The following is a 23,925-nucleotide window of genomic DNA, read 5'->3' as shown; positions in this document are numbered from 1 at the left end:
AGAGACGTTACACTTACCAGATATTCATATCAGGCTGCAGGAGGGCATTGATGCGGTTGACTATCCAGCTGAAGAGGCGTCCGTACAGAGCCTTGGACATGGCGTCCCGGACATCGGTGGCTTTGTCTACAGTATTGGTGCGGATGATTGTCTCTCCACGGGTCACCACACAGTGGGACGTCAGGGCCTCCGTGAGCTCCTCGGGGCCGATGCAGAGCAAGGCCGCAGCTGAGGGACAGGGCAGGTTCATGTCACAGTCACACAGAGTAGCAAGGAAACAACCATTCAGCCATATTGTGTAAATACAAAAAGAGGTGGGAATGTTACTATCAATTCTTAACCTGAACAAGAAAATAAATAGTGTTTGCTAATAATACTGAAGTACGGTTGTCTTACCATTTTCCAAGGCCTCAACATTAGGCACTTCACTTTTATCAGTCTGGTGTTGGGAAGTAATGGCAGTGAATTCAATATTTCCTGTATTCAAAATGGCGCAGAGAATTCTGTATACAGAATTGACCTCCTGTTAAAAAAGGGAGCACAGAAATCAGTGTACAGTGAGTGTAGAAATGCTATGGATATTTAGACACAGTACCAGTCAAAAGTTTGGACACACCTAATCATTCAAGGGTTTTTATTTATTTGTAATATTTTCTACATCGTAGAATAATAGTGAAGACATTAAAACTATCAAATAACACAAATGGAATCATGTAGTAACCAAAAAAGTGTTAAACAAAACACATTTCATATTTTAGATTCTTCAAAGTAGCCACCCTTTGCCTTGATGACAGCTTTGCACACTCTTGGCATTCTCTCAACCAGCTTCATGAGGTAGTCACCTGGAATGCATTTCAATTAACAGGTGTGCCTTGTTAAAAGTTCATTTGAGGAATTTCTTTCCTTCTTAATGCGTTTGAGCCAGTTGTGTTGTGACAAGGTAGGGTTGGTATACAGAAGATAGCCCTATTTGGTAAAAGACCAAGTCCATATTATGGCAAGAACAGCTCAAATAAGCAAAGAGAAACGACAGTCCTTCATTACTTTAAGACATGAAGATCAGTCAATCAGAAACATTTCAAGAACTTAAAGTTTCCGTAGTCGCAAAAACCATCAAGCGCTATGATGAAACTGGCTCTCATGAGGACCGCCACAGGAAAGGAAGAACCAGAGTTACCTCTGCTACAGACAATAAGTTCATTAGAGTTACCAGCCTCAGAAATTGCAGCCCAAATAAATGATTCACAGAGTTCAAGTAACAGACACATCAACTGTTCAGAGGAGACTGCATGAATCAGGCCTTCATTGTCAAATTGCTTCAAAGAAACCACTACTAAAGGACACCCATAAGAAGAGACTAGCTTGGGCCAAGAAACACAAGCAATGGACATTAGACCGGTGGAAATCTGTCCTTTGGTCTGATGAGTCCAAATTAGAGATATTTGGTTCCAACTGCTGTGTCTTTGTGAGACGCGGAGTAGGTGAATGGATGATCTCCACATGTGTGGTTCCCACCGTGATGCATGGAGGAGGTGTGATGGTGTGGGGGTGCTTTGCTGGTGACACTGTCTGTGATTTATTTAGAATTCAAGGCACACTTAAAAAGCATGGCAACCACAGCATTCTGCAGCGATACACCATCCCATGGTTTGCGCTTAGTGGGACTAACATTTGTTTTTCAACAGGACAATGTCCCAACACACCTCCAGGCTGTGTAAAGCCTATTTGACCAGAAAGGAGAGTGATGGAGTGCTGCATCAGATGACCTGGCCTCCACAATCACCCGACCTCAACCCAATTGAGATGGTTTGGGATGAGTTGGACCGCAGAGTGAAGGAAAAGCAGTGCTCAGCATATGTAGGAACTACTTCAAGAATGTTGGAGAAGCATTCTAGGTGAAGCTGGTTGAGAAAATGCCAAGATTGTGCAAAGCTGTCATCAAGGCAAAGGGTGGCTCCTTTGAAAAATCTAAAATATATTTTGATGCGTTTAACACTTTTTTGGTTACTACATGATTCCATTTGTGTTATTTCATAGTTTTGATGTCTTCACTATTATTCTACAATGTAGAAAATATTAAAAATAAATAAAAACCCTTGAATGAGTAGGTGTGTCCAAACTTTTGACTGGTACTGTATGTTCTCAGACAAGGCAAATAAAAATAATGTTCACACATTTGCTTTTAAATGAACAGAGAAGCTGTACCTACCTCGTCAGTGAAGCCAATGATGCGGAAACAGTCCTGAATGGCATCAAACTGCTCCTTGTACAGTTTACTGGAGACAATGTCCTGCATCACTTTGCCATGTTGATTTTCAATATATCTAGACAGAAACACAGTTTTCAGTGCCAGTTTCTGCATTAGTCAAGTGATAGGAAATAACTCACTATATTCAGTCTGTATTGAGGTGCCAAGTAATCAAAGCCAAGTAAAGTGATGAAATGCTAACCTGGGGGGTTTCTTGTCAGGTAATCTGTACTTCTTCAGCTTCTCTTGGTGATACAGACCAGCATAGATGTAGTAGAATATGTGGAAGTTTTTCTCTCCCCTAAGAGCATAAAGAGAAACGGTTAGCCATCTAGCCAGTTAACTTCAATTGAGGATAACAGTTGTATCCCTAGCACATCTTTCCATTCTTACGTGGCCTGTTTGATGACCCTGGACTTCTCCAGCAGGTACTCTGAGATCTTGGCCCCCATGACGGCCCCGGTGGGGGTAAACTTCATCTCCAGGTACTTCCCAAAGCGACTGGAGTTGTCGTTAATGGCCGTGCACGCGTTGCCAAACGCCTCCACCAGGGGATTCACCTGGAGGATCTTCTCCCGCAGCGTCCGATTGTTTGCCTGGGATCACAGTCAAAAAAACAAACATTTTGGGGGTGTGGGGGGGCATAACTCCCTCCAGAGACAACACAAACTAGATGTGTAGGACTGAATCAATCAGTGTCCAGTCTGTCCATTCAATAATGAATTCCACTGAGGTTCAATATTTATGAACATGAAGATGGACTGACAGCACCAGATTTTTTAGTAAACAAGCAGTACCTTTCCCAGAAAGGTGAGATGCTGGACAATCAGATGGGCACTCTCTGTCTTCCCAGCTCCACTCTCTCCACTGATGATGATGCACTGAAATATAGGGACACAACAACTTTGTCATCGGGATGTTTTTATCAAGCACATCACTAGATCTCTAAACAAGAAAATGTTTTTGTTTAATGCCAATGATAACATTATCCATATGAACCGGCATATCACTAAATAGGAATTCCTCACACAAAGTGTATCCCCCCTCAAGTACCTGGTCTTTGCAGAAGGTCACCATGCCCTGGTATGCTGCATCAGCAGTAGCAAAGATGTGGGGAGGATTGTCTGCTCGCTTCACCCCATGGTACAGCTTAGAGAACTGTGAACAGACACCCCACATTAGAATATCAATACCGTTCTGTCTTTACAGAGGTGTGAAGAGGAATTATGGCACACAATGGCACTGCCGTAGCAAACAAACCTGTGGCGAGTAGATGCTTAGAGTTTGAAAAGGATTGAGAGCGATGAGGATGTCTCCAACGTATGTGTATATCTGCAGCTCGTCATATCTCTTCGAGAGGTGTTTGATGATGGTCTCCTGCGGAGAAGAAGAACACATACAGTGGGTACTGTGTACAATACCTACATTATTCACATACCATCCTCTAGTCAAACAACAACGAAGTCAAAGTATGAAATCTTACCTCATCTAAAAACTCCAGGTTCACCAGATCATCATCGGGACTTGTCTCTATTATGAGTGTTTTACGAGTATTGATTCTTTCATGCCTGTTGGAGTAAAGGAGATAATACTGGGTTAGAAAGCATTACAGTGACGAAAGAATACAGATACATTACTAATACTAATCTGGATATAAAATCAATTCATCTAGATGGGTTGCCAGTTGGCCCATAAGGGTGTTCCCCAGGGAGATCTCCACCATTATCACAGGCTGTGATTGCTCTTCATCTCCGTTTGACCCATCACTCTACAATGGGGCCTACCGGTCAGAGGTCAGCACGGAGGCAACTGCCTCATTGGGATTATGCAAACCCCCAAGGGCCTATTGCGGTGATGTTTGTTTGTTGGTGTGTGTGTGTGTGTGTGTGTGTGTGTGTGTGTGTGTGTGTGTGTGTGTGTGTGTGTGTGTGTGTGTGTGTGTGTGTGTGCATGTAAGCGAATAGATTAATCAGCACTTTTGTCAAGAACAACAAGCTCTAAAATAACAGTTATCACCACTTAAATATTGCACCCAGAAATTCCAGTCAAGTTCAGATACCAAACCTAACATGAACAATGAAATGGACCAACATCTCAGTCACAGAGTGTATCTATTCTATGATAATAAATAATAGATACACTGAGTGTACAAAACATTTCCATGACATAGGTGAACCCAGGTGAAAGCTATGATCCCGTATTGATGTCATTTGTTAAATCCACTTCAATCAGTGTAGATGAAGGGGAGGAGACAGGTTAAATAAGTATTTTTAAGCAGTTGAGACATTGAGACAGTTGAGACATGGATTGTGTATGTGTGCCATTCAGAGGATGACAAGACAAAAGATTTAAGTGCCTTTGAACGGGGTATGGTAGTAGGTGCCAGGCACATCAGTTTGAGTGTTTCAAGAACTGCAACGCTGCTGGGTTTTTCACACTCAACAGTTTCCCGTGTGTATCAAGAATCAGGCTGTTCTGAGGGTAAAAGGGGATGCAACTCAATATTAGGAAGGTGTTCATAATGTTTTGTACACTCAGTGTATATGAAGTGAATAACATAATAGTAAATCCATCCTACGAGTGAACAATGATTTCCCATTTTGGAAGATTACATATCACAGCATAGGCACAGACACATGCATACACACACACGATAACATACGTACTATACACACACATACACATGGATTTTGTGTTGTAGATATGTGGTAGTGGAGTAGGGGTCTGAGGGCACACACTTAGTGTGTTGTGAGATCTGTTATGAATGTATTGTAATGTTTTTTTTAAATTGTAGGACTGCCTTAATGTTGCTGGACCCCAGGAAGAGTAGCTGCTGCCTTGGATCCATAATAAACACAAATATTCTGAGTAGAAATCCTACAGAAGTTCAACAGGGAAACATAATGTCACAACTGCCAATGGAGCACTGTGTAGTATGGAATCCTCAACACGTTCTTCTCCAGAGACATCCCTTCTGAAAAATATGAAAGGCCCTCAGCTTGTACCTTCTCTTACTTCAGAGCACGATCCATGTTGTAAACCATTCCACCTACTTAAATCTGCCTGTCTCCTGTCTGTGCACTGTGCTGATCTTTGGCACCAGTGACTAAAACTGGGAAAGCACAGTTCATTTTCCTTCAAGCCTCTAATCTCATTATGCACTTTCACTGTGGACAGGGACATAAGATCACCATCTCACCACACACACACACACTGGAGTAAACACACACCTGACATGGAATCAAGACTCTCTCTCATTCAATGGCATGTGCACTTAGCTCTTTTCTTTAGGGACATGGAAAAGTATTCCACAAACAGATCATTGGGGAAATAACAAGGTAAACAGATTAGTTTTGCAATCACAAACAACAGATTTGGAATAAAAGCTCATGGCATATCAGTTATAAATCATTCAAAATTCTTAATTCAGTGATAATGCGACCTGCAAGGTTGAACAGTTAGCATTTTCCACAAGTAAATCAATCGGAGACTAAAGTGTTTTATTCCCTCATTGGTTTAATCATATGGGTGGAGGGCTGCTCTGTTCTAAATGCTCCACATTGTCACACTGTTAAAAGATCCATTGGGATAAAAAGCTTTTCTTAATCTAATGTTGAGTCAGCACAATCACTCATATCAAATTAGTTCCACTCCCCTAACTTCTCTTTAATCACATCATTTTCATAACTTCGGCTACACATCATACACTATATATACAAAAGTATTTGGACACCCTTTCAAACTAGTGGACTTGGATATTTCAGCCACACCCATTGATGACAGGTGTATACAATTGAGCACACAGCCATGCAATCTCCATAGACAAATATTGGCAGTATAATGGCCTTACTGAAGAATTAAGTAACTTTCAACGTCAGTTCATAACATTTCTGCCCTGCTAGAGCTGCCCTGGTCGACTGTAAGTGCTGATATTGTGAAGTGGAAATGTCTAGGAGCAACAACGGATCAGACGCGAAGTGGTAGGTCACACAAGCTCCCAGAACTGCAGGGTGCTGAAGCGCACAGCGCAACACTCACTACCAAGTTACAAACTGCCTCTGGAAGCAATGTCAGCACAATAACTGTTCGTCGGGTACTTCAGAAAATGGGCTTCCATGGTCAAGCAGCCGCACACAAGCCTAAGATTACCATGTGCAATGGTAATGCAGTGGTGTAAAGCTCACCGCCATTGGACTCCGGAGCAGTGGAAATGCGTTCTCTGGAGTGATGAATCACGCTTCACCATCTAGCAATCTGACGGACGAATCTGGATTTGGCGGATGCCAGGAGAATGCTACCTGCCTGAATGCATAGTGCCAACTGTAAAGTTTGGTGGTGGAGCTATAATGGTCTGGGGCTGTTTTTCATGGTTCAGGCTAGGCCCATTAGTTCCAGTGAAGGGAAATCTTAACGCTACCGCATACAATGACATTCTAGACGATTCTGTGCTTCCAACTATGAGGAAACAGTTTGGGGAATGCCCTTTCCTGTTTCAGCATGACAATGCCCCCATGCACCCAGCAAGGTTCATACAGAACTGGTATGTCAAGATCGGTGTGGAAGAACTTGACTGGCCTGCACAGAGCCCTGAACTCAAACCCATCGAACACCTATGGGATGAATTGGAACGCCGACTGCGAGCCATGCTTAACCGCCCAACATCAGTGCCCGACCTCACTAATACTCTTGTGGCTGAATGGAAGCAAGTCCCCGCAGCAATGTTCCAACATCTAGTGGAAAGCCTTCTCAGAAGAGTGGAGGCTGTTATAGCAGCAAAGGGGGGACCAACTCCATATTAATGCCCATGATTTTGGAATGAGATGTTCGACGCAGGTGTCCACATACTTTTGGTCACGTAGTATATCTGTTACACTAGTTTGGACGGACACAACAGTTGAAGGAAATGAAACCCTGCCACCCACTGGTGGGAAAACACATCTCATCTCAGCATTTCATCCAGGTCACCCTGTCTTGCTCCATAGCATTGTCACTCCACTGTATATTAATTAATCAGCAATATATATAACATAATTTGATTGATAGATTTAACAGATGTCATCTCAGAGAGATACATCAATGAGATCTGCAGAGGGGATTGTTTCAGAATTCTTTAACTGAGAATGTTAGCATTTCTCTGAGTAGACGACACACTTACTTGGTCTTGAGTTTGCAGCCCAGGTCTTGTTGCTCGCAGATTAGTGTGGACAGCTGTTGACCGAGAGCCATTTCTTTGCCATGGGCCTGCTTAATGAAGGGGTGTTCCAAGAGGTGGGTCACAGACGGACGAGTCTCAAAATCCTTTATCAGACACCTGTGGAGCGAAAGAACACAATTACAACATCATAATACATTCAAAAAAAGTCAAAGTACAACCTTTTTTGGGGTTTAAACCCTCTGTTCACTAATTCACTGTTTACTAATACCTGAACATTTTACAAAGCAGATTTTTCTGGATTATCTCTGACACAAGTGTGTTCAGTAGGGTGCTTCTATGGAGCTTCTCATCAGTGCTTCTGTGTCTGGGTGACTGACCAATGTGTCCTCTCTGTGAGCACCACATGGTCTGGTCATCACCATGGCCCCCAGTGCAAACAGGTCTGTTTCTGGATCGCTCCTATCTGCTCCTTGCAGTGTTTACTCAGAGCCCACTTTTTGTCATAGTGTTCATATCCCAGCAAATCGGGAACATTCCCAGAACATTAGCTAATATTCTCATTAAGTTCTAGTTAGGGTTTTATCTAACATTAGGATGATAACATCCCCAAAACATTGTTTTTGATACAAATAAAAAAAATCATTCTCAATTAAAAAAAATATATATATCCTTGGAATGTTCTCTTAACATTCACTAAAATGTTGTGCACAACGTCTGTAACAACTGCCACAGAACATTTCCCAAACGTTCTCATTAGGGTTCCAGGCAATGTAATAACACAATGTACCAGTAATGTTTTAGAACATACTGCTGCAACAAAATGTGAGAGCAACATTCTGGGAACATCAGGCGTATGTTTTATACAAACATTGTATAATCATCAGCACAACTGGACAGTTTTTGTGTTATGAAAATAACATTTGCAGCAACATAACAAATGTTCTGGGAACTTTCACAGAACCAATTTTGGTTAGCTGGGATGTCACTATTCTACTGCCTTTACATTATGATATAATCAATATGAAATATTTTCAAACCAGAGGCAATACATTGTTGTTCAAATAACTTTATATCATAAGTAAGATATTTTGTCAAATGTGTAGTCTAGTACATAGTACATAGTCTAGTACATAGTGTGATACCGTTTCAAATGGTGAGGTTATTTAAACCAGCTGCCTAGCACTCAATTTGAAATGTATGTTTTTTTTTAAACAAAGTTATTCTGAAAAGACGTTACCATTAGTCATCGCACTGTATCTATCCCTTCCATTCAGAATATCCATCATTCCGTTCCTAATCTAAACACTTAAATGCCTGAATATGTTTTGGTGTACTGCAACACAACAATGCAGGCAGACGAGAGATAAGAGAATAATACCAATCTGACTCCTGCTACCTAATCTAGGCTGAAATTCTGCTTGCTCTTTCTATCAGTTTTTATGCTCTGGAAATTCATTCATAGAATTAATTAGTGTCAGGACATTAAGCAGAGGCTGCAGCCATTAGCTGAGCTGTGCAGCCAGGATGCTAAACATCAGGCCACTTTGTTATAAAAGGCAGCTCTTTTGGCTGCACAGGGACAGACACTGGTGATGCATTTATTATCGAGAGCAATGCCAGTAGTTACCTACCCACCCGCACACACACTGGTCTGGCTGAGAGCTGGAGAGTTCTCACAAACAGCCTGCCAGGCCTGATAACATTGTCCATGTTCCACACATTGTAGCCTGGTGGGCTTTGTTTGAGGAGATTATTTCTCATATCATACAATCCATTACCTTATACTCATGAGAGAGAGCGAAAGATTTAAAAAAGCACCCAATAAAATGCATTGTATCTGAATATGGAAAATGGTCAAATAGAAGAGGATGCATTACTATAAGACAGGGATCATCGACTATTTACAGCTGCGGGCCGATGTTTTCTTGAGCAGATGGTCAGTGGGCCGGAAAATCATTACAAATAATTTGTAGACCGTAAATTGACGGAAAGCCCAAACAGATATAATATTTCACTAAAACATAATAATATCAAACCTTGCTTACAATCTGAACAGGTTTCCAAAATGTAAATCACTTGGAGCTGATTTGCTGGTGTTTTTACAGTGTTTTATGTCCCCCATCCCCCTTTCTTACATTTTTTGCTCAGAAAACATGGCGAGGACAAATAAAATCGCCATCAGTTGGGGAACCCGGCTATAAGATGTTTCATTACATTTTTTTGGGACGAATCAAGTAAAGGTTGTATGAGCTGTGTTCTCCAAGAATGTTCTCTGAGTTTTTTAAGAGAAGCAATAAAGACGTCAGCATTCTCAATAAAGGAAAACAACGAGGATCTTTACAATAAACAAAATGTATTCACACCTCTTGACTTTTTCAACATTTTGTTGTGTTCAGGGGTTGGAACCTGTTCAGGGAACAGAACCAAAAACCTATGTAATTTTTCAAGAAACAGAAACGGGAACGAAAGTAATCCGTGCTTAGCCTCCCGAGTGGCGCAGTGGTCTAAAGGCCTCACTACAGATCCGGGTTCGATCCCGGGCTGTGTCGCAGCCTGCCGCGACTGGGAGACCCATGAGGCGGCGCATAATTGGCCCAACGTCGTTCGGGTTAGGGGAGGGTTTGGCAGGCTGGGATGTCATGCACGAGCTCATGCACGCTGACTTCGGTCGCCAGCTGTACGGGGTTTCCTCTGACACATTGGTGTGGCTGGCTTCCGGGTTAAGTGAGCAGAGTGTCAAGAAGCAGTGCGGCTTGGCGGGGTTGTGTTTCAGATGATGCATGGCTCTCGACCTTCACCTCTCCCGAGTCGGTACGGGAGTTGCAGTGATGGGACAAGACTGTAACTACCAATTTGATATGATGAAGGGGTAAAAAGTACCAAAAAATATCTATAAAGAAAGTGATCCATACTGTTCCGGAACAGAGACATTATTTTAAAAGCATGGGAACCGGTTAATAATATTATTTTACATTCCAGGCAACAAAGCCCTCACTCACTCTGTCACTCAGAAACGTATTCCAGTGTCTGCCTGCAAGCTGAAAATCTTTGCCAGTGTGTGTGTGTGTGTGTGTGTGTTTAGGCTACCTGCCCCTCCCCCTCAGAAGCATAGGCCTCTGTACTGACATTACAAGTGCAATTCAGAAGATAGGAAGATATATTTCAAATTAGCTAGAGAAGAATGGGTTAACTTTTTCAATGCTAGTTAAGAATATTAGGGATCAGCGTCCCCTCAACGGGACAGTTGTAAATCATGCAGCGCCTTGTGTCACCATCACAGATTTTAGAGAAACAACAAATGTCGGTACAGATAAGTGTCTTATATCGGCTGAAAGCTTAAATTCTTGTTAACATAACTGCACTGTCCAATTTACAGTAGCTTTTACTGCAAAAAATACCATGCTATTGTTTGTGTAGAGCTCCTAACAAAACACTTTTTTTTTTACCGCGATAGGTTTGATAAATTCACCTCTGAAGGCGAAATGTGTACTTACATTCTGAAATGTTCCTCTGATTTATCGTCCAAAGGGTCCCAGAGATGACATGAAGTGCCGTTTGGTTAGATAAAATCCTTTTTCATATCCTAAAAAGGTCTATGTAGCATCCACAATCGATTTTGTATTTCCACTCGTTCAATTTGCAAAGAAAGGAATCTCTGAAAATCTAACCCTAAACGTTTTTTCAACCAGACAAATCACGTCCGTATGTATTCCTCAGAGATCCTAGAATGTAACCAGACTTCACTATATCATTAAGGGTGTAGTATATCCTATAGGACGCCATATTTGGTCAGAAAGCGATGCCTTCATGGCACACCGATGATGTGGGCAGTCTTCACTTGAACAACTCTAACTTTGTCAAATAAGCACCAATCGGGGTCAAACGAAGCTAGCTAGATAGCAAATGAGTTGGGCTTTACGGGAGTATCCGGAAACCATGTATCGGTCGCAAAATGTAGCTACTAACCTTGTGCGACAGCATGCCTTTTCCTTTTGGACAAAAAATTATACGAATATTCAGTTATGAATGTATGAAAACTGGTTGTTTTGCAAATCTTGAACTTATAATATGGCTACTAATACTAGAAAGCTAAGTCCAAGTATACAGATTTGACAATATTCTTGCAGAAAAATGTAATATGAATTAAATTGTCTCCTTCACGATTTGCCCAAATGTCCCTGAGTGACTTCACACTAAATGTCATGTAGTTCGCTTATACTTATACAAGTTATCCATCTGAAACGTTGCACATATACTGCTGCCATCTTGTGGACACCATCGGAATTACAAGCAGAGTGATGGCTAGAACTGGGACCTTTCTCTTGCATTTCAAAGATGGTGGTAGAAAAGAAACGGTTGTTTTTTCTTTGTATTTCCTTCTACCAGATCTATTGTATTATATTCTCCTACATTCCATTCCCATTTCCACAACCTTCTAAGTGTTTCCTTTCAAATGGTACCAAGAATATGCATATCCTTGCATCAGGGCCTGAGCTACAGGCAGTTAGATTTGGTATGTCATTTTAGGTGAAAATTTAAAAAAAGGGGGCTATCCCTTAAGAATACTATCGGTCTAGTTAATAAGTTTCCCGATTTATTAACTACAAAAAAGGTAAGAGGTGTCTTCAATTCTGGTGCTGCTCTGCACACACAAGAGTGTTAGCAAGCTAGCTCAAAGGACATTCAAAGTTCCTCCATAGAAGCCGCTCATCGTCAGTATAATTATGTGGACATAGCTAATTCAGATAATGCATGTCATAACAAGATGCCCAGCACTTCAAGCCTCTTCCTCAACCCTCTCTTAGGTCATGGCTAGAAGGGATCCAGCTTTTGTCAAATTAAAGTCAAAACTACAAATTAATTAAAAATGAAAAGCTGAAATGTCTTAAGTTAACAAGTATTCCACCCCTTTGTTATGGCAAGCCTAAAAAAGTTCAGGAGTAAAAATATGCTTGACAAGTCACAATATTTGCATGGATTTTTGAACGTCTATCTCATCTCTATACCCCACACATACAATTATCTGTAAGGTCCCTCAGTTGAGCAGTGAATTTCTAACACAGATTCAACCACAAAGACCAGGGAGGTTTTCTAATGCCTCGCAAAGAAGGGCACCTATGGAGGGGTAAAAATATTTTTAAAATCCCTTTGAGCATGGTGAAGTTATTAATTACACTCAGTTGTTGGAGAGGAAGGAAACAACTCAGGGATTTCTCCATGAGGCCAATGGTGACTTTAAAACACTTACAGAGTTTAATGGCTGTGATAGGAGAAAACAGAGGATGGATCAACAACATTGCAGTTAATCCACAATACTAATCTAAATGACAGAGTGAAAAGAAGTTAGCCTGTACAGAAGAAAAATATTAAAATATATGCATACTGTTTGCAACAAGGCACTAAAGAAATACTGTAAAATAAAAAAAGCCTAAGCAATTCACTGTTTGTCCTGAATACAAAGTATTATGTTTGGGGCAAATCCAATACAACACATTACTAAGTACCACTCTCCATATTTGCAAGCATAGTGGTTGCTGCATCATGTTCTCGGTATGCTTGTAATCGCTAATGGAATAGTGCTAAGTACAGGCAAAATCCTAGAGGAAAAGCTTTTTACTAGACACTGGGAGATGAATTCACCTTTCAGCAGGACAATAACTTAAAACAACAGGCCAAATCTACACTGGAGTTGCTTACCAAGAAGACAGTGAATGTTCCTGAGTGGCCAAGTTACAGTTTTGACTTAAATGTATGTGAAAATCTATGGCAAGACTTGAAAATGGTTGTCTAGCAATGATCAACAACCAATTTGACAGAGCTTGAAGAATTTTGAAAAGAATAATGGGAAAATGTTGCACAATCCCGGGGTGGAAAGCTCTTAGAGACTTACCCAGAATGACTCACAGCTGTAATCGCTGCCAAATGTGTTTCTACCAAGTATTGACTCAGGGGTGTGAACACTTATGCAAATTAGATATCTCTATTTAATTTTCAATACATTTGCAAATGTTTATAAAACACGCTTTCACTTTGTCATTATGGATGAGAGAAAAAATATATTTCATCCATTTTGGATTCAGGCTGTAACACCACAAAATGTGTAATAGGTCAAGGGGTATGAATACTTTCTGAATGCACTGTAAAATGAGAAAACAGCTACTCTAGGGTACCTGTAACACAACAACACCAGCTATTTGTTACTGTTCATGTGGGCCTTGAACCATCTCCTCAGCTCTCCAAGCTTCACCAAATTATTAAATAACAAGCCACACAAAAAAAGGTAAAACATCTTAAAGCAGGGCTTTCCTACATGCATTATGAAACAAAAAGGCCTGCATGATAGGCCTTATGACAGGGGATCCATTCCAAGCAAAGCTTTAACAATATTACACCGCAGGAGTGTACAGGTCATACAACTCTACATTGGACTCAGCTACACCTTCTAATCCATCTCTGACAGACCTGGTGCTATGATAAATGCACAACTAACACAAATAAATGAGTCTATTACCCCTAATGGTTATGGGTTCACAGCTGTACTGTTTGATGTTTCCATTATTAATAATGAATTAATAACCACTGCCTTTCAATCTATTCCAACACTAATAATAACCCAATCCCCCCACCCACAAATAACCCCAGAATAAATAGATTTTTTCTCTCTCATTTACTTGCACTGCATGGTAGATATTAAGGTTGTATATTCAGCGAGACTATTATGGGCCAATGTTGACATGATTTGTTTTCCACACTGGAGGGACTGATTACTTATCTTGTCCTAAAGATATAACTGATAAGTCAGTAGAATGAGTTTTTTCCTGTGACAGATTTACGCAAATGAAAACCGAGGAAATGCGAGGAAGAGAAAAGGGTTGATACAATCTATCTTAAAAAAAAGATCAATTTCTAGTCCTTTCCATTTCCAGTGATCAAAGGATGCCCAGAACCAAATGCGTAACCAGTGCATTCTGCCCCCTTGGCCAAATGGGAAAAGATTGAGGTCTCGCCATTGAAACCCATTCAAATAGGCTTGTGTTGTTTAAAAAGTAACAATGAATATATTTTGTTGTCATCACCATTAACCAACTGCATTAGAGGCAGTTGGTTGCAATCCCTTCAAAGACTAAATAAACACAAATAAACATGTATAGATAAATTCTCCCACTGGATTAGACCCAACAACTTCATTACTGTGTAAGTAAATGTAGAGGAAGACATTCATTTCAGCAGGAAGCAACTTCATTGTCATAGAAAGAGCAGGTTACTCACTGGGCAATGAAGTGACTGAAGCTTCTGCACCACTCCTCTGGGTTGCGTAACGTAGGGGAAGGGTTTCTGAAACGAACACACAACACAAAAATCACCATTCCTGGATATGCAGTTTATTTTTTTTATTTTATTTTTTACATTGAACTGAAATGTTTAAGTTACTGATGGTGTTGTTGTCGGCCTAAACACGATAGTTCTCATGAGACTGGAGCGTCAGAATGGTTGGGTATAATCTGAGTGCTGAGTATAGTCAGTGAAAAATGATAACAGCTCCTCAACTGTCTGACAGGAAGCATCTGCCAACAGGAGCCAAAATTATGGGAGCCAGTAATACCTCTGTCAGCAGCATTTAAAGAGACCATCTATAACGAGGCAAGCACCTCAAGACTAGTTCAGTGGATGATATCGGGACGGAGCCATGGCAGTACCAAGGCTCAACAACAGGGCGTTGCCATTCTTCATGTTCAAAACATGCTCATCAAAGAAAATAAAGAAATAATGTAATGGGGAAGATAGTGATTAAAGTTATGATTTTGCCCATACTGTCCATTTGGATGGGGTGTTTTTGTACACTTAAGCTTTCAAACTGAATTTTCAAAGTATTATCAACTCATTTCTAAAATGCAGCCAGCTTTGTACATCTAAGGCATGCAGAAAACAACCAAGAACAAATGGTTCTAATTTATATGATAAGAAAACATTATCAGTAACAAAGCTTTATGCTACACACATATGGGAGCCTATTAAATAAGGAAATGTGTCATTATTCCCAGCACTAAGTCACGCACGTCTGTGATAGAGACTCAGAGTCAGACAGACAGTCCTTTCTGAAGTGCAGATCAAAGACTAGTAATGGACTGCTTCAATGCAAAATATAATATGAGCCTGCAGCAATGCTCTTGCCTTGATGTTGTACCACTGCACTGCTTATATATTACAAAGTCAATACACCAGCACATTGGTGATAACACTGTCAAGTACCCTCATTGTGCTTAGAAAAATCAGGCATTTTTCTTTCCAGTATATATGGGAGCACTGACTCATTTTGTAAACACAATTGGCTTATTTAAATTTAGGTCGGGGCACTCCTTGTGCTGTCAAACGTGTGTCAAAGTGGATTGAGTCAAAATCAGTGGTTCTCAGCTCCCCTTTTGAAGCCCTAAGTCTACTACTAAGCTCAGGAAAAATACAAAAAAGCATGCTCGTGAATATGATACTTTGTATGCAGAGCTCATAATTCTTCCCATTTTCCTAATAGATATAAAAAACAGTCAGATAATTTTCATGAATCCTGACAGCCAATGTCATACAGTAGATATAGTTTTAGAGCATAGCAGGGATAATCAACTAGATTCGGCCACAGGCTGATTTTGTCTTGAGCGGATGTTCGGGGGCCGGAACATGAATACAAATCATTTGTAGACTACAAATTGACCGCAAGAAGCCCAAACAGATATAATATTTGACTAAAACATCATAATTTCAAACATTGCTTATATTTGTATACAACCACGTGTCTCACTATTACGTGTGGGAATACTGGGGAACAGATTTACAAAATTGAAATCACTTGGAGCTGATATCCTGGTGTCCCCGTCCCCCCAAATAAAGAAATATAAATACATTTAGGGGTCAAATAAAACCACCCTGGTTTTATTTGTTTATAGGATGGCCGCCAGTTGGGGAACCCAGAGTACGCACAGTGCATCATCAAATAAAGACACTATCCGGCAGTGTTTAAACTTTGAGGGCCTAAAGAGCAGCACTACGGGAAACACGAGAAAGACGACTTCTGTGGGCCAACCGCTCAAACTCCAGCTCATCTATCATCAGAGAGCACCGGCAGTTCTGTTGAGCACACATGAATAAACACGGAAAAGTGCTGCAACATTTTTCTCTACAGGATAGACTGTGAGGGTACATCAGTGTGCCTGCATGGAATAACTGCATAACAGACAGACAGAGGTATTCTAAACACAACCAATGTCACACCCCCAATTTCCTATCACCTCAGAGGTCGAAAGGGCCAGATGTGTATTAGATTATGTTAAAGACAATAGGATATTGAACGAGGGAAAACAAGTAGTCAGTGCAATATATTTTCTCTAAGATAGCTTTTGGATAATCACATACAATCCAATATTATAAAAAATAAAAAAACATAACTAGGTCAGAAACCTTTCCAGCCTGTGTTCTATTACTGCTACATTTCTCAGAACAACCCGTGAGGAGTTTCCAGAACAAATGACCACACAATGTTGAAAAATTATTGTGGCAAAGTAACTACATTCGTTTATAAACCATAGCGTGACTCTAAATCATTACAAGATATTTGAAAAATGACCACTGATCGTTTGTCATAAAAAGGTCCCACAGAGAGAGATACAAACAGTATCCAGCAATATTCTAAAACTTTGTTCACACTGCAGGCCTTAATGCTCAAATCAAGTTTGTTTTTCAAATCCGTTTTGGATTATTGACTGTCCAAACAGCAAGTTACAAGTGACGTGACCAAAACGGATTTATGAGTGTTCAGACAGCAGTCATTTGTTGACATGGCTATGCTAGTTGTAATGACGGGTGTGAGCAGTGGTGCAGGCTGATTAGTGGTGGTGCTCGTGCTTCCTATCACTCAAGAGGTTATGTAGCAAGCTAACGTAACAACAATGCCTCCCATGGACGTTTCCCAGTTTCTTTGAATGTTCAGAATCATAGTGTAAGAACACTTTTAAAGCCTCAAAGCATAAGATGTTCCAACTTCTTCCTGCAGGAAAAAGAACAGATTCGAATCAGATATGCCAAAAAATTGGATATAAGTCACTTCAAACTGCCAATGTGAACAAGGCTTTAGAGACTATGATGGATTGACCAGTTGACATATAGCCAATAGTAATCTTCCACATACAAAATGCCAAACAATTGTTGTGAAAAGTACGTACCAAAAGCTGTGTGAGTTTACTTTGAAATGAACGCGTCTCAATCTCAAAGACTCACAGTTTATAGAAAAGGAAGCATAAATCTTAACCCCAACCCTAACCCCAGCCTTTCATGTGCATAAAAATCACCAAAATGTTACCAGCGCTGAATGTCAAGATTACAATACAAGAATCACAGTTTACATTCTGCTAAGACTTAAGTTTACATTTAACATTGAACCAAGGCCTGCATGCTGTGCTGCTGATGGTCAGGTGTCAATTTCAAAATCGGACCCTTATCAAATACATTCCAAAATGAATGAACAGTATTGGTAAAAGAAAACAGTAAAAATGTTAGCGATGTCTTTCAGTCTTGACTGTTCTGCTCTGTAACCTTTACATTACCTGTGGCTTTTGGCTGGGGTATTGCTTCTTGCCAGAACACTGGTTGCCCTATGATTTCATTACCCTTTGTTGGCTCTGACAACCCATCATTTACACACATTATCTTCCTCACTTCACATCTCCCTTCAGACAGATACAAGCCAAGTTACATACAGTGAGCTCCAAAAGAATTGGGATAGTGACAGATTTTTTTGTTGTATGCTGTAATCTCTAAACGGTTCGTGAGATATGGATGAAAATACCTTCAAATTAAAGCTGACAGTCCGCACTTTAACCTCATAGTCATTGTATCATCTCAAATCCAAAGTACTGGATTACAAAGCCAAAACAACAACAAACAATTTTACTGTCCCAATACTTTCGGAGTTCACTGTATTTTGCTAATATCCACTGGGATCTGGGCGAATAAACACAGCATTGGACTTCTTTGCCAATTCCCTTTAACCTTCACAGGCTTTTTACGTACACATCTCCCTATGACTTTACACGGGACTTTACTCTGGGTTTGGCAAATACAGCATGGAGAATATTGGCTCAAGCAATTAACCTTTCCACATATTGAATATCTGAGAGCATCGTCTCAAGTTTCCGTAATTAATTCTGCAGTTAACCGTTTTACAGCTTTACCCTTTTACATGCTCCATTACCCACATTCATGATAACCATGGGCCCCACATATATGACATACTATAAAGCAGGCAAAATCACATCCAATCTTCTCATCATGATATGCTGTAGGCCATATAATCTGTTTCCCGTAGAGGAGGATCTGTGATTGGCTCTTGGAGATCTATCTACAACAGATTGGCTCCCAGGCCGGCCTTACTTTACTGTTAATAGTGATTTACAATGGTGTTGGAATCAATACAATTCTTTCTATGTGATGCTATCTGTGGAAAAGAGCAAGCAGCAGGTATGAATGGCGTGGAGGAGCAGAGCAGCTTCCCTGACAGCGATCTGAACTCCTCTCATCACATCACACTGGTTCGCTGTGAAAGGGATACCATCTGTGCAAGTTCCCACCACAAATCTAAAGCTCTATCACGTGGCTTGCAGTAGTCCTGCCTGTGCTCAGCCCCAGTGTCAATGGCCCCAGAGGCCTGGCTACGTTAATGGTGCTGTTGCTTTATCTACACAGTGAGTCCACACCCTAAGGCCACTCCATCTGCTGTATGACATGGAGATAATGTAGTACAGCGAAGGGCATAGTCCTGAGCCAGCCAAAAACACCAGAACCCTCTCAGATCTCAACCCAGGGTTCACATACTGCCAGCTACATCACAAAAGGATATACAGTTGAAGTCGGAAGTTTACATACACCATAGCCAATTACATTTAAACTCAGTTTTTCACAATTCCTGACATTTAATCCTAGTAATAATTCCCTGTTTAAGGTAAGTTAAGGATCACCACTTTAGTTTAAGAATGTGAAATGTCAGAATAATAGTAGAGAGAATTATTTATTTCAGCTTTTTTTCTTTCATTGCCTTTAAATTGCTTAACTTGGGTCAAACACTTTGGGTAGCCTCCCACAAGCTTCCCACAATAAGTTGGGTGAATTTTTGCCCATTCCTCCTGACAGAGCTAGTGTAACTGAGTCAGGTTTCTAGGCCTCCTTGCTCGCACACGCTTTTTCAGTTCTGCCCACACATTTTCTATAGGAATGAGGTCGGGGCTTTGTGATGGCCACTCCAATACCTTGACTTTGTTGTCCTTAAGCCAATTTGACAACTTTAGAAGTATGCTTGGGGTCATTGTCCATTTGAAAGACACATTTGCGACCAAGCTTTAACTTCCTGACGGATATCTTGAGATGTTGCTTCAATATATTCACAATTTTCCTATCTCATGATGCCATCTATTTTGTGAAGTGCACCAGTTCCTCCTGCAGCAAAGCACCCCCACAACATGATGCTGCCACCCCCGTGCTTTGCTGTTGGGATGGTGTTCTTCGGGTTGCAAGCCTCCCCCTTTTTCCTCCAAACATAACGATGGTCATTATGGCCAAACAGTTCTATTTTTGCTTCATCAGACCAGTGGACACTTCTCCAAAAATATATTTTTCCCCATGTGCAGTTGCAAACCATAGTCTGCCTTTTTTATGGCGGTTTTGGAGCAATGGCTTCTTCCTTGCTGAGCGCCCTTTCAGGTTATGTCGATATAGGACTTGTTTTACTGTGGATATAGATACTTTTGTACCTGTTTCCTCCAGCATCTTCACAAGGTCCTTTGCTGTTGTTCTGGGATTGATTTTCACTTTTCGCACCAAAGCACGTTCATCTCTAGGAGACAGAATGTGTCTCCTTCCTGAGCGGTATGACGGCTGAGTGGTCCCATGGTGTTTATACTTGCGTACTATTGTTTGTACAAATGAGCATGGTACCTTCACGCGTTTGGAAATTGCTACCAAGGATGAACCAGACTTGTTGAGGTCTACATTTTTTTCTGATGTCTTGCCTGATTTCTTTTGATTTTCCCATGATGTCAAGCAAAGAGGCACTGATTTTGAACGTAGGCCTTTAAATACATCCACAGGTACACCTCCAATTGACTCAAATGATGTAAATTAGCCTATCAGAAGCTTCTAAAGCCATGACATAATTTTCTGGAATTTTCAAAGCTGTTTAAAGGCACAGTCAACTTAGTGTATGTAAACTTCTGACCCACTGGAATTTTGATACAGTGAAATAATCTGTCTGTAAACAATTGTTGGAAAAATTACTTGTGTCATGCACAAAGTAGATGTCCTAACCGACTTGCCAAAACTATAGTTTGTTAACAAGACATTTGTTGAGTGGTTGAAAAACGAGTTTTAATGACTCCAACCTGTGTGTAAGTAAACTTCCGACTTCAACTGTAGGTGAAGCCAGACAGAAGCATCAACTAGATTTAGATGGTGACACTGAATATGCAGTTATTGCAATATTGCAAAAAACATCTGTTGTGTTTTCATAATGCTTATACCCAATATAGACCATGTTTGTCATGGTAATGTCCTACTCATAGGAATCATTTTAGGATTTACACAGCAGATTAATAAATACAGTGTGCCATTGAGTGGATTGTGAGATGGAAATACAAGAATGTGTGCAAAGACATACAATCTTATGTCATAAGGAATTATAAACTGAGTGGTTCGAACCCTGAATGCTGATTGGCTTTATTTTATACCACGGGTATGACAAAACATTTATTTTTACTGCTCTAATTACGTTGGTAACCAGTTTATAGAAGCAATAAGGCACCTTGGGGGTTTGTGGTATATGGCCAACATACCACGGCTAAGGGCTGTATCCAGGCACTCTGCGTTGCGTCATGCATGAGAACAGCCCTTAGCCGTGGTATATTGGCCATATACACCACACCCCCTCGAGCCTTATTGCTTAAATATAGCATGTTTTAGTGTCCGTGGGATTTTTCATAAAACCTATTATTCCCAAGGACAATATTCTATCAGGAGAAGCCAATGATTATGGCAATTTAAAGAGCAGCTAAAGCATGATTGTAATACTCACAGGAAACAACAATTTAATCTACCTCATTACAATTATTAAATCGATCTCATTACAATCATTAAATCAACCTCATTACAATCATTAAAATCGACCTCATTACAATAATTAAATCCACCTAATTTTACAATAATTAAATATACCTCATTACAATCATTAAATCGACCTCATTTTTCAATCATTAAATCAACCTAATTTTACAATAATTAAATCTACCGCATCACAATCATTAAATCTACCTCATTACAATAATTAAGTCTACCTCATTACAATCATTAACTTTGCCTCATTACAATCTTTAAATCTACCTCAATACAATCATTAAATCTACCTCAATACAATCATTAAAGCAATATATTGCGTATCACTATAATTTCTGTGCTCAAAGTGCAGAATAAAAGTGTAACACACAGGTACACCTTTTTGTAACACATGTCCTCAGACAGACACTGTCAGACAACCTTCCCTTATTAGTTTGACTGCCTTGTTGCATTGATGGGAAAATATATTTGAGACAGATGACATGTTAACAGAATCATTTCACGGTTCAGTGTGCCCGCACTGTGATTTATCCTGGCGCCGCCCAGCCAAAGGTCCTAATTCAAAAGATTTATGGGCCAGGGCCAAATATCTATTTTGATTTTGAAAAAGAATCCCCAGTCTTAACAATGGTAGATTGCTGCATGTGTCTAACTCTATTCATATTCCAAATCTCTCATGAAGTCAAATTATTTCATTAAAAGGTGATAAAGTGGATGAATGATAACAGAAGAGAACTGTACATGCCCTTCCATTGTTTATCACGACCTCTAGTGAATGTCATCTAAGGGCAATTCAAGTCATTCACACAGAATGCAAAACCTGCTCTGGTACTGTATCAATAGCTGCATCTACTTTAGATGCTGTCTGCTGTTTTCATCCTTCTACCAAAACAGGCCAATCACCAACTCAGCACAATACAGAATTTAGGTGTACATCCCACTGAAAAGGTTCCATCCTATCAAATCAGATGACTGAATGCATGCTTCCCCACAGACCCAGTAGAGTGTTATTTCAGGCTCTGTGATTCGGGAGCGTTCGTTTGACCAGGACAGCTTCCACTGAGCCTGTAATTGCTGTGACCTGTTTTACCTTTCACTTCGAGTGTGGTGTGATAAACCACTGCTGTGGTTCCCATAACTACTACAGCGACACGATGCATGCTTGTTTCTCATCAGGTTTGGTGGGGTGGAGATAACACCGTGATGGGTGGCTGGTGACAGCCTCATCTCAATGTGAATGGAGCTAATCACCAATGCAAATTGCAATCAGAAGGGCACATCCTCACCAAACTGAGAGATAATTGCATGATTGTGCCAATAGTAAAAGGTCAGCCACTTGTACCATCAGAGCTTTTAAATAATCATTCATCAGAAATTGTGAACACATCAGAGGAGAGTTTTTAGATTAAATAACATATTTAAGGGTAAGGCCAAATGTTGTTCCATTAACTCTTGATCAGTTCTGATCAGTTTATCATTCTGCAATTTTCAATTGAGTTTACAATCTAGCCTTGTAGCTTGGAAACACGGATTGTAGAAGGCTAATTATTCATTTATACCAGGTCTATCCTGCATTTCATGACCACACAAAATTACATTAAGAATCTTTTCAATTTCTTGACATATTTGGCATTTCATAATTTTTCAGAGAAAGGGCTCTGTGACGATCCACTCTTAAATTCAGTTTACCATTGTCCTCCAGACAAAATCAAAAGCTTCTTACGAGAGCGCAACTGCTGCTGCGTGTCTGGTCTGCCCCAGCCAGCCATGTGCAGAGGGAGCCCTCTAGTGCCTTACCGTGGGATCTTGAAGAGGGCTTTGACGGGGTGCATCTCGGACAACGGGGGGTCTCCATCAGCCAGCTCTATGGCTGTGATGCCCAGTGACCACACGTCACAGCGGGCGTCATACGTGGAGTCATACTGCTGCTCACAGGCGATGACCTGGGACGACACAGGCAGGACAAGCATGACACAAGCAGATGGACACTTCTCATGCAAGTTGCTGCCATGTTTCTTACTGTCCATGATGATATGACGGTAATGTCTTTACAACAGCGAGGTACTGACTTCATTATGGCCACTCATTTTTGTGGAGCTGAAATCCGATGAGTTTTGGGCAACAATGCAGAAGACGATAAAGTCATTTTATAATTGCCTGTGTTTGAAAAACACATTGTAATGTTGATTTAAAAAGGGTACAGTTAAATTCATTCATCAGATAATGTGCGTTGCAACTAGTATTGCGCCTCCCTTCTCTCACCGTCAAAAATCATTACTGAGACCAAAATGAACAGCCTCCTTTATTCTAATTGCCCCTGAGGACCCCTCCTACCAGCCCAATCATCATGCCTCATTTCTGCCAAACAGTAAGCTGGGGC

The 23,925-nt window shown here is 40.6% G+C and overlaps 1 protein-coding gene across 4 annotated transcripts in view; it reads right to left on the bottom strand.

Annotated features, from left to right (window-relative positions):
- Positions 1 to 23,925, bottom strand: part of myo3b (myosin IIIB) — a 109,503-nt gene that overhangs the window by 73,309 nt on the left and 12,269 nt on the right. For 3 of the 4 annotated variants that reach the window (XM_031794986.1, XM_031794993.1, XM_020455306.2), the window contains exons 8-19: positions 23,343 to 23,488; positions 14,673 to 14,738; positions 7,404 to 7,559; positions 3,732 to 3,816; positions 3,509 to 3,625; positions 3,302 to 3,406; positions 3,046 to 3,129; positions 2,642 to 2,844; positions 2,451 to 2,549; positions 2,210 to 2,324; positions 397 to 523; positions 18 to 228 (exon numbers count right to left, since the gene is read on the bottom strand). In XM_031794986.1, the coding sequence (XP_031650846.1) occupies positions 18 to 228; positions 397 to 523; positions 2,210 to 2,324; positions 2,451 to 2,549; positions 2,642 to 2,844; positions 3,046 to 3,129; positions 3,302 to 3,406; positions 3,509 to 3,625; positions 3,732 to 3,816; positions 7,404 to 7,559; positions 14,673 to 14,738; positions 23,343 to 23,488 (1,514 nt within the window). Of the gene's footprint in view, positions 1 to 17; positions 229 to 396; positions 524 to 2,209; positions 2,325 to 2,450; positions 2,550 to 2,641; positions 2,845 to 3,045; positions 3,130 to 3,301; positions 3,407 to 3,508; positions 3,626 to 3,731; positions 3,817 to 7,403; positions 7,560 to 14,672; positions 14,739 to 23,338; positions 23,489 to 23,925 lie in introns of those variants that run through there. The other variant, XM_031795008.1, reaches the window with a different exon arrangement.

This window comes from Oncorhynchus kisutch, linkage group LG2, assembly GCF_002021735.2.
Source record: "Oncorhynchus kisutch isolate 150728-3 linkage group LG2, Okis_V2, whole genome shotgun sequence".
Taxonomy (NCBI): Eukaryota; Metazoa; Chordata; class Actinopteri; order Salmoniformes; family Salmonidae; genus Oncorhynchus; species Oncorhynchus kisutch.
This window is presented reverse-complemented; position numbering and strand designations above follow the sequence as displayed.